The 10520-nt window shown below is 40.9% G+C and overlaps 1 protein-coding gene and 1 long non-coding RNA gene across 5 annotated transcripts in view; one reads left to right on the plus strand and one right to left on the minus strand.

The window, feature by feature from the left end:
* The window catches only part of LOC122527948, a 39066-nt gene extending 32995 nt beyond the window's left edge, over positions 1-6071 (minus strand). For 3 of the 4 annotated variants that reach the window (XR_006306461.1, XR_006306462.1, XR_006306459.1), the window contains exon 1: positions 5802-6071. This is a non-coding gene — a long non-coding RNA (uncharacterized LOC122527948). The remainder of the gene's footprint in view (positions 1-5801) is intronic. The other variant, XR_006306460.1, reaches the window with a different exon arrangement.
* A 125-nt stretch (positions 6072-6196) lies between these two features.
* Positions 6197-10249, plus strand: LOC122527945 (silk gland factor 1). The gene has a single exon (XM_043652562.1). It carries the CDS (start codon positions 7497-7499, stop codon positions 9024-9026), a length of 1530 nt encoding a protein of 509 aa, XP_043508497.1. The 5' UTR covers positions 6197-7496; the 3' UTR covers positions 9027-10249.
* Positions 10250-10520: the final 271 nt, after the last annotated feature.

Consider the following 10520-nt stretch of genomic DNA (forward strand, 5'->3'; position numbering starts at 1 on the left):
AAAAAAAAAAAAAAAAAAAAAAAAAAAAAGAAAATCTATGAATTATAAAAATATAATTCACCAATAATGAATCAAAATTTGTCAATGTATAAATAAAGCTCTCGTACCCCAGGATTCGGCGCCAATGCATTTGATAAGCGATATTTCACGATAACAGGCATGTGTGCACCCGATTGAAAAAGAACGTTCTCAATCGTTTGTCGAAGTTTTATTTAAATTTTCACTATTTTTAAAAGGACGAGAGGAAAATGAAGAAAAATAGCAAGACTGCAAATTATTTGTGTATGTACATATATGTATTTTTCCTCTTTTGTATTTCTCTTTGCTGAGCAAAAATAAACGAGCACGTGTTCAAAGAGTGAATTACGTATAAATTATTAACAATTAGGAAATGTTGACGCGAACATGTGTTAAACACGGAGACGAGCCGAGGCGAAAATGTCGCCTCGAAGTTGTTGGTCGATGGCAAACATCGGTTCCCTAACCGATTGTAGAAAGATTTTTCCACTCGATCCCGAGTTTTTGCGTTAAAATCAATTCCGCGGAATATTTGATCAGCACGGTGAGCTGTCTGAGAGGGAATAAAGCAGGGAAAAAAGAGGAAAATATTCTCTCCTTGTGCGTGGCGAAAGAAACGCGCAAGTTTGACCGCGGTAAACATTCGACAATATTCGTTCATCATTTTTCTTATGTAACGAGCAAGAAAATTACGCGAATGTTAATAAAATTTATTCATAGACGTGACACTTTTGAACATTATTATTCCGAAAGAGAAAAAAAGCAAAGGAACATATAAAAAAAAGGAGAGGAAGTAATAACAAATTTCACAGAATAATATCTTCTCTTTTTTTTTTTTAGAGAGAACTATGTTTTCTCAGAAAATAAATTTCGCTTTTCTTTTTTGTATTACTTTGTATTTATTTTGTATTATTTTAAAGATGTATTGTTACATATATTTTTTACTGTTATATGTTTAAAAAAATCCTTGAAGGCGAAACCATCGAATTTCCAATTCGTCAATCAATACCGTCACGCTCTTTTAGATTCACTGACAGGACTGACTTTAAGAGGAAAAATAAAATAAAATATTTCACACAATAAAAAAATAACAGAGTAACAACGAATTTTCTTTTAATCGACTCGGGTCGATATTTAGTTGAATTTAAAACAATTTTCAACGAGGGATAGAGAGCGGAGGGTGAGTTGCAATTAAAGGAGCAAACGATCCGCGAATCGTTCGGCAATTTCAAGCTGCTGCTTCCGAGATTACCGGATCTCTCGATCTTCCGGGGGCAGAGTCGTGTTTGCGAAGCGTATACTAGCTGCGGCTTAATAAAGTTAAAAATGTACTTTGCAGTGATCCTGCAATAATGTTAATCCGCGTCGATGGAGACTGGTCGAAAGAGATATTAATCGTTCGACGAATGTACGTTCTTTTTCCTTGCGAACTTTGAAAAGCATTGGCACGCTACTGGTATTTATTGTAGTATGATATTTAGATGGGTTAATATTTACCAGCAAGATCAATATTTAATTATTAGATTTTACTTAATAACTAATATTTACTAATACAGTTCAATTGTATTTACTAATCAGTTAATTGTGCCCGTATAGATATGAATTTGCATAAAAATTTGTAACCAATCTGGAAATATATAAATAAATATATAAATTTCGTACGAATAATTATCTTAAACGTACAAGTATTAAATGTGATCTCACTGAAACAATAAATAAGGAGATTCATCAATGTAATGGATAATTGATCGTAAATATCTAAAAGAAGGTAGATAGTTTACAATTTCCATGAATTTTGATTCCCATTGTCAAAGTATTTGATTGGCGAATATTCTCTAAAAATGAAATTTACATTCGGATTTCAGATTTATCCCTATCGATGTGTTTCAGCAGCTGGCTAATTACAGGATCAATTTCACGCAAACGTTATCGCGTTTACGAACGTTGGCAGGCACGATTACTCGCGCGAGAGGAACTAGCGACGATTAATCGACGACTAACTCGATATTTAATTCACCGTTAACACACGTATGCATGTTCTGGGACCATCGTATTGTGCATCGCGCGACAGCATGTAAAATTATTAACACCGCGGACTGGTTCGCTGTTTATCATAAATAATGTCGCGCCAGGTTGTTCACTTGGGTAATGGTGTCTCGTTTACATTGTTAGTGTCTACGTGACGTTAAGCCGACGTCAAGTCAATTTTTTTTAGCAATCTTTTGTACACAGAATTTTTTCAAATATAATATTTTCTTCTTACTGATTAATTTTGAGAAATACGAGAAATATGAGATTTTGTTATCACTGAAAAGCGTAATTTTCTATCTGTTTGAAGTCTAAATTGAATAGATTGATTAAATTTCTGTATTTTCTACAAAAATTAGTTACAATTTTATATTTATAATTTTATAATTTTAATTCATAATTATAATTTATAATTTTAATGTCGTAATCTTGCTTTTGACTAAATGAAGAAACTTTGGGTGTCTAAAGCGTAATCTTTAGCATGATACTGAAACGAGAAGTTGCAATAATATTCCTTATATACTCTTTCCTTATTTAAAAAATTTTTCAACTGTAAAAAGATACTGTATCGAAAATTACACAAGAACATAAATAATGTAAAAAATTAATGCTGTAAAAAATTCCAAAAGAAAGTTCTCTTGCTAAATATAAAATATATAAAGTGTAAATATATTTTTGTTCTCATTTTTTTTTTTTTTCTTAATACTGTGTACTAGCGAAACTATGTTGAATTTCACTGGACCGTACAGAATTTTTCTTCTCGTTTCGTTTCTAATGGCGACTGAAATTGCAAAAGAGGTTTCTCCTTCGTGACGAGCAAAATGGGTCACCGTCCATTGGTGATTTACACCACGGGGAACGTGTTAAGTCGTTGAATAAATGCGACACCCTTCAATGCTTTCTTCTTCGTTGTGTTCTCTTGAGATTTCGAGTCGCGTATATTAGACAGTACTTCGCACTTCCTCGAAAAATAACCAACTACGTCAGCGGGATCGCTAATTCCATGATCGTTCGAGTCGATCGCAATGATCGATTCATTCTTTGATTATTTTCTTTCCTCTGTTTCCCCAGAATTCAACGTTGCCGTAAAGATCGTGAAAATTGTAAAAATCGATGAAAAAAAAAATTTCGCAATTCTTTTTGTAGATGGAAAGCTGTTGTCATACTATTGGATCTGAATGTAAAAAATATTACGTTAAGATTATTGAATAGAAATAAATTGTTGATAATTTATTAAAGATGTTGTAGTTGGAATAATTATCGATAAAATCTTCCATTTGACGATCTAGCGGATAGTTTTTTAAATTTTTGGTACGTTGTATGTTAACAAATTGTTTTAACTCTGGAAGAAATAATCGCTTTGGGCTATAAAATTCAAAGGACACGTGAATTATATTGCAATTCCCATAATTTATTTCCTATTTTCTTATATTTTATTTCCCATTTTCTTTCCTTCCAGGCAATTTATATTTTTTAAATCTCACCCTTGAATTTCTAAATCTTTTGATCATGACAGGCGATTCTCAACAAAGAATTTTACAAAGTTCAAAAATATCGAAGTTACTATTTATATAATAACAAACTATTTTCCTCGCTTTAACATGCATATAAATATAATAAAATAATGATAGATAATATATAATTGTAATCATTATAAGTAATACACACGTGTTACGTAAATAATACTTATTTGTCAATTCATAAATTGCATCGTTCAAAATTATTCAACAATTTCATTTCATCGTTTTACCCCGTGAAGAAACAGGGAGAACAGACATGTCACGTTGCTTAAAAAAAAAGTTATTTCAATGAAAAAAAATTGTCGATAAACAGTTACTGAGGTAATATGGTAATTAGGAAGGAATCGATGGACAATGACGAAATAATGATGATGAGGAAATCGGTCGACTTGCGAGCTTCGAGGCGTCGAATCGACGAAGGGAGCGACAGAGGAAACCGCGCGACTGGATCGAGTTAAGCTAACCGAATTATCCGCCGAAAATCCGATCTCTTTTTATTACGCGCGTTTAATATTCATGGGCCACGGACGGTTAATTATTCGAGACGCGATAAACGATTAATCGGCGCTGATCGAGCGATGCGACGCGACGCGCCGAAAAAGCGGAAAACTCGATTGCAAAACTCGATTGTCAGACAGGTACCCATGCACCATTATGATTTTCCCACGTGAAATTATATATTCGAACGATTCCCGTTGTCTACTTCGAGAACGACGATTTATTAATATTATTTTTACCTGTGTGTTTTCTTCTTTTTTTGAAACATTATTTTCGTCGAGACGGAGTGAAATCGTTTTCATTATCTTTCGCGAGAAACGATTTAGTAATGAATTTTACACTTTGAAAAATCAAAGAGGAATGTTTAGAAATTTGTTAATTGGACAGAATATAAATATACAATGAAAATTCTTACATTTGTTGAAGGTGAAAATCGAAAGACCGAAAGCGTAAAATTCAAAAAGCTACTAGGGAGACTATCAAATGATTTAGGGAAGAATCGAAAAAACATTCAAAACTTAATTAATTGATCAGCCGGTGATTTCTTTCTTGTTAAAAAAATACTTAGGTAAGTAAGCGTGCGACTGTTTCGTGATTTGTTCTCTCTCGAAAGGAATTCGAGTGTACTTATAGTAGAAGAGGCTTAATTCGATCGTAAATATCGACAAATTTACGCTGGATGTTTAGAGTTATCAGTGTGTTACACGGATATAGATAAATATTATGCGTGTATATTTGTTGTTGTAATTAAATGTTATCGGGGACTGTTTGAGTTATCTAGCTTTGACATAGGTAATGAAAGCGGCAGTATTCTTATGTAAGTTGATCGAGCCAGTCCAAACTCCCTGTAATTTGCCGTGCTTCAATATTTATGTTGTTGGATTTGTTCAAATGATCCATTTTCCAAGGTAGATGATTCTAACGTACTGCCACATGCTATTCTTCAATATTTACTCTGTTTCTATATACTGTCGCTATTGTCGAACCTGTCGTTAAAGAAATCGCCTTGAAAGAAGAAGAAACATCCTCATTTTCGGAGAGTTCAGTGAAACTGACGAACTATTTCTCTTTCAGTCTTGATAAAGTTAAACATTTGCAGCGACGTGTTACGTTAAAAATTATATTATACACACTTGCATCTCTTATTTTGCTTGCCTTCGTGAACTAAATCTAGCGTATTTTATTATCTTACCGTCCATTTATTTTAACAATAGCAAGTTTCGGTCGAAGTTTCAGTGATTTAACTGAATAATTTTGTCGTATAAAAATTGAAGATTTGAGAAATTGAAATTCGGTAATATTGAGGATCGTGTTTGATCGATGCCTGCGAGCATAAAATTACACATACTTGTATAAATAATTTTACTGTTGTTCCATAAATATAAAGATCTCGATCAAATTTCAATAAAAATTGTACTAGGTTCTAAAAAATTTTGAAAATGTGTTATTAAATGAACGAAATTCTGATTGTCAAGTGTTACAATCAAACTATTGTTATAAAATGAAGCGAGTATTATTTATTATTAATCTCCACGAGAGGAAATGTAAAGTAGAAATTTGAAACAACCAAGATTTTAGTAATATGATGCACGTTATGCTATTGGCATTTATAACTTTGTTTCGTTATACTATGCTGTACTATACTATATTGTTTTAGGGCTAAATCAGACACAGTTTTCGTCGGATTGTCAGTTTTGCGGAATCTTTGAGCATTAAAATAACTCACAAAAACTCTACCTTGACGAAAGCGAATCTCACAAGCAATCCACGAACCTTGCTCCGAAACCGTCGCGTCGCCGTTTTCACTCTCTTTCACTTCTCTCACCAAGCTCCTCAAAAAGTCACATGGCCATGACTTCGTCGCGAGGAATGAAAAGGAACTCACCTCGGAAACTTTCTTCCAAAAATTCAACTCATGGTGTCCAACTCACTGAACCAAACAGAACAGACGCGTGTTCGAAATTCAAACAGCGACAAACAAACGAAAACCACGGGATAACTGCGAGTCCAGTTTGAACCCAAGGGAGAACGAAGAGAGAAGAAAATTGTCCAACCAAAGTAAAAACCAAAAAAAAAAAAAACCCTTCGAAAAAGAAAGAAAGAAAGAAAAGCAAAGTTCAAAGATGGAAAAAGAAAGAGAAAAAGGAAAAAAAGAAAGGAATGCAGAGAAGAAGAGAATCAGCTCCCGTCGCGTGACGCGCGCCGATAGGTGTCAAACGCGTGGCAGACAGACAGTTGACATGACATGAGAGAGGAGCGTCGGGACGCGGCCGTCGGGACGGTGGTGGCCGGGCGCCGGTTGCCCGGAGTCCTGCGGGATAATGCGCAAGCGGGATAACCCGCAGCTGCGCGTTTCACTCGATCGCCGGAACGTTGGAAGGCCTGCCTGTTTCTCCGCTTGCATTGTCGCGCCACCGATTCACCGGATACGAAGGGGACACGCTGGTCGCCCTCCGTTCCATTCCCATTGGCTTGAATCGGCGGCTGGTAGGGTTCAGAGATTGTCGATTGGTCGGTGAACACGGGACAGGCGCGGCGGTTTGGGATCAGAGTGGGAATGTGTTTGAACAAGATCGGGAGACTCAAGAGTAGCGGAGTACACTCGCTAACCGGCCTTCATCCACACGCTACACAGAGAGACAGAGAGACATAGAACGAAAACTGGTGAATGAGGGAGGTGAGGCGGTCTCAAACACACACGGAGCCCCGCTCAAACAACGTCGATCGTGTCTTCAGCTCGTGTGCTCGTTGCTGGCCGCGCGCGACCAGCCCCGCGCGTCGATTCACCGCCGTTGTTCTCCCGCGATTCAGTTGTCTCGCCGCGTGTTGTCGAAACGATCGAGCGATCCTGGATTTTCACCTTGGATCCATCGTGTCCGTGGTTTTCGCAATGGAACAGTGCGGCCCAGTCACCGACCGAGTTTCGTACTGAGATATTTGTGTATCCGAGAGGTGTACTTTGACGATCCTTGTTGTGTTGGAAGAGGAAGAGGATAATACTCTACGTCGTATAAATATACGTCGGGGTCGTAGTATCGGTTGGTATCGGTACCTACTACCGAAGGTATTCAGTGGATTTTCGGGGATTTTTCGGAGTGTGCGGAGTGTTACGGTTGTGAAGAAGGCTTACGATCCACTCGATCATCGAGGACGGCGATATATCAGTGATACATAATACATACATATCGGGGTTCAACTTGGATCGAATAAAAGTTGATCGATAATACATAAGATAATTATTGTGGTCCGAGTGAGTAAGTAAGTTGAAGTAACTGGAGTGGCGTGTTTTCGGGCGTGTGCCCAGATATTTCCGTTCCATAGGAGAAGATTCGGGAGGCGTCGCATTACCAACAACAGCCGTGGTACCGCGGTTTTCATGATTCTCGTTTGACAAGCAGACAGCAGCCCGCCACACCGGCACCGGTTAGCTCTATGACCATGCTCCAGTCGCAGAAGCTGTACAGCGACACTGGTAGCCTCGGCGGCGCGATGACCAGCGCCGCGATGTCTACGATGGGCAGCATGGCGCCGACGTACAGCTCGATCAACTCGGTAGGATGTATGCCGATGGGTATGTCGATGGGTGTCGGTGTCGGGCCAAGTTGCAGCCCTCAAGGGGCTGGGGGTTTCAACATGAGCACCATGAGTTCAGCTATGGGGATGGCGTCGATGGGCGGCGGTGGCATGGGTGGTTATGGAAGCGCCTCGATGGGCGGCGGTGGTGCTTGTATGAGCGCCGTCGGCTATGGTCCTCTGACACCAGGCGGCGGCGCCGGTGTCACCAGAGATCCTCTTTCCCTTGCTGAGCCGGATTCGCCGAATTCCGCCTTGCAACGAGCCAGAACCGACAAGTCCTACCGCCGAAGTTACACCCACGCGAAACCGCCCTACTCTTACATCAGCCTGATCACGATGGCCATTCAGAACGCTCCTAGTAAAATGCTCACCTTGTCGGAGATCTATCAGTTTATCATGGACCTGTTCCCATTCTACAGGCAGAATCAGCAACGCTGGCAGAACTCCATCAGGCATTCGCTCAGCTTCAACGACTGTTTCGTCAAGGTGGCGCGCACACCGGACAAGCCGGGCAAAGGTTCTTTCTGGACTTTGCATCCCGAGAGTGGGAACATGTTCGAGAATGGATGCTATTTGCGTCGGCAGAAGAGGTTCAAAGATGAGAAGAAAGAGCTAACGAGGCAGAACAAGCATCAACAGCATCACAACGGTGCGGCAGCGGCCGCTGCCGCAGCAGCGGCTGCGGCTGCCGCCGGGCACAGCAGTCCAACATCTCACGAACTTTTGCCACAAGCTGCCCACGCAGGTAAAAAGACAGCGTCCTCTCTGCACCACGGATCCCAACAGCAAGACGACAAGGATCTCCATTCTCTGGTGTCCTCGCATCACCATCATCACACGGCCGGCCTCCACCAGCATCACACCGCGCTAAAGAGCGACACAGCGGACATAGGCGGCCTGTTGCCCGACCTAGGCACCACTCACGACGAACTCACCGCCATGGTTAGTCGAAGTCTTCATCCTCATCTGATCTCCGAGCCGACGGCGGCTCTGCATCACGGAATGGCCGGTAGTCTGAAGCAAGAGCCGCCGTACACAGCTGCCAGCCATCCGTTCAGCATCACCAGGTTACTGCCAGGCGCGGCGGGCACGTCACCGGGTGCTCAGGACATCAAACCACCCGAGATGAAGATGTACGAGCAGCTGCACCAGAGCTATGCCAACTTCGGCTCGCCTCATCACCCACACGCGCACTCCGCGCCACCGAGTCACCACCATCACAACGGTATGCACACGGGCTCGAACGCCGCTGGCCCGATGCACAACATGACGAACCATCATCATCAAGAGTATTACCAAAGCCCGTTGTACCATCATGCTACAAGCGTGGCTAGCAGCAGCGCGCCTCCGCCGTCCTCCGTCGCCACCGCTGCTCCGGGCTTGTGACACCACCCTACTCACCCCTACGCCTTGGCCTGAGCCGCTGCAGCAGCGGCGTACGCCGCCACCGCAGCCGCGAGCAACCCTTCGACCACCGCTAACATTGTTCTTCCTGACCACAATCAGGACCACCAGGTTCATCATCATCAACAACATCAGCAGCAACAGCAACAACAGCAACAACCACTCTCCTCATCGTCCTCCTCGTCGTCCTCCTCGTCGTCCTCTTCGTCCTCGTCGTTGGTCACCGGCGTGCAATCGACAGCCGCTGTCTCACAGTCGACGTCGTTGCGCGTCTCCGCGTCGATACAGCAGTCGCAACAGCGACGTAGACGACGCTGCGAGGACAACGAAGCATGCTGGCCGGCCGTCGGCCACGACGATGATTACGACGAGGAGGAGGAGGAAGACGACGAGGAGGACATCGTGTGAGATGATGCTCGAACGGAGGAGATCGGAGCCGATCCGAGTCGGAGGTGAGAGAGTCGCGCGGCTGGATTTTTTTCCAGTTTTCGATCGTTGTCGAAAAAGGGGTTCGGTGTGGCGCGGATGATGCGATGGGGCGTCTCGAGACACGTCCACGGAGCACGCTTTAGGAGAATCGACCGATTGGGCAGGTGCGAATTTTTCTGAGTTTCTGTTTGTGGAAACAGTGATTCCTCGATGATCGTGAATGACACGCGCGGTTACTCGTCTGGCTGGTCGTGAGTTCGTTCGAACGATTCGATCGTGATAGAAATGACAGATTCGGCGAGGATTCGATTTAATTGGAAGATCGTGTTTTTTAGTTGGTTGTTTGGTGACTACGCGACGTGGTAAAAGATTTTTTTCATTGTCGCGCTAGGTTGTTGCATTATAAATTTAGAGAATTTTCGAGGTGAAAGACAACAGTGAGATTATAGATTCTAGATTAAAATAAAAATTTTGCCGCGTACACGGTAAAATCGGTTTGAATCGATTATTATTACGGTTGTCGTATTACTCTGTTAGTAAATACTTGGTGTCCCTGTTGTTTCATCGTGTTTATATTTACGAAGCAAAAATAATCTGGTAATCTACAAGCAGTAATAATCTCGTATATAAATGTGTTTTTGCACATTGTATATAGAAATGAATGAAGCATGCAGTTATTTGAAATGAAATTGTTGGAAAAGGTAATGAACTGATGAAAAATAATACGAAAAATTTACCAAAACGAGATTTCGAGAAAGATATTTGTAATGCAACAATCTAATAATTTGAAAATTTGAATGTGAAATTAATGTGATACTGTGCTTACAATGTCAATTTCAAATTAAACACTCTTTCGTTTCAAAAATACAGTATATAATCGTGTTTTGACTTGAAACTAGTTTTTAACGAATCTTTCACTTGGATTGTTATACTTTCTCTTTGATTTCTAATAATTTGTTTCGTTTAGTTCCTCCATTTGCAAATCTAGTGACATGTATAAATATTCTACTTGAGTTTTCTTGCACCGTTAAGTTAATTATTATTAGC

This window comes from Frieseomelitta varia, unplaced genomic scaffold (assembly GCF_011392965.1).
Source record: "Frieseomelitta varia isolate USP_RPSP 00005682 unplaced genomic scaffold, Fvar_1.2 scaffold_24, whole genome shotgun sequence".
Taxonomy (NCBI): domain Eukaryota; kingdom Metazoa; phylum Arthropoda; class Insecta; order Hymenoptera; family Apidae; genus Frieseomelitta; species Frieseomelitta varia.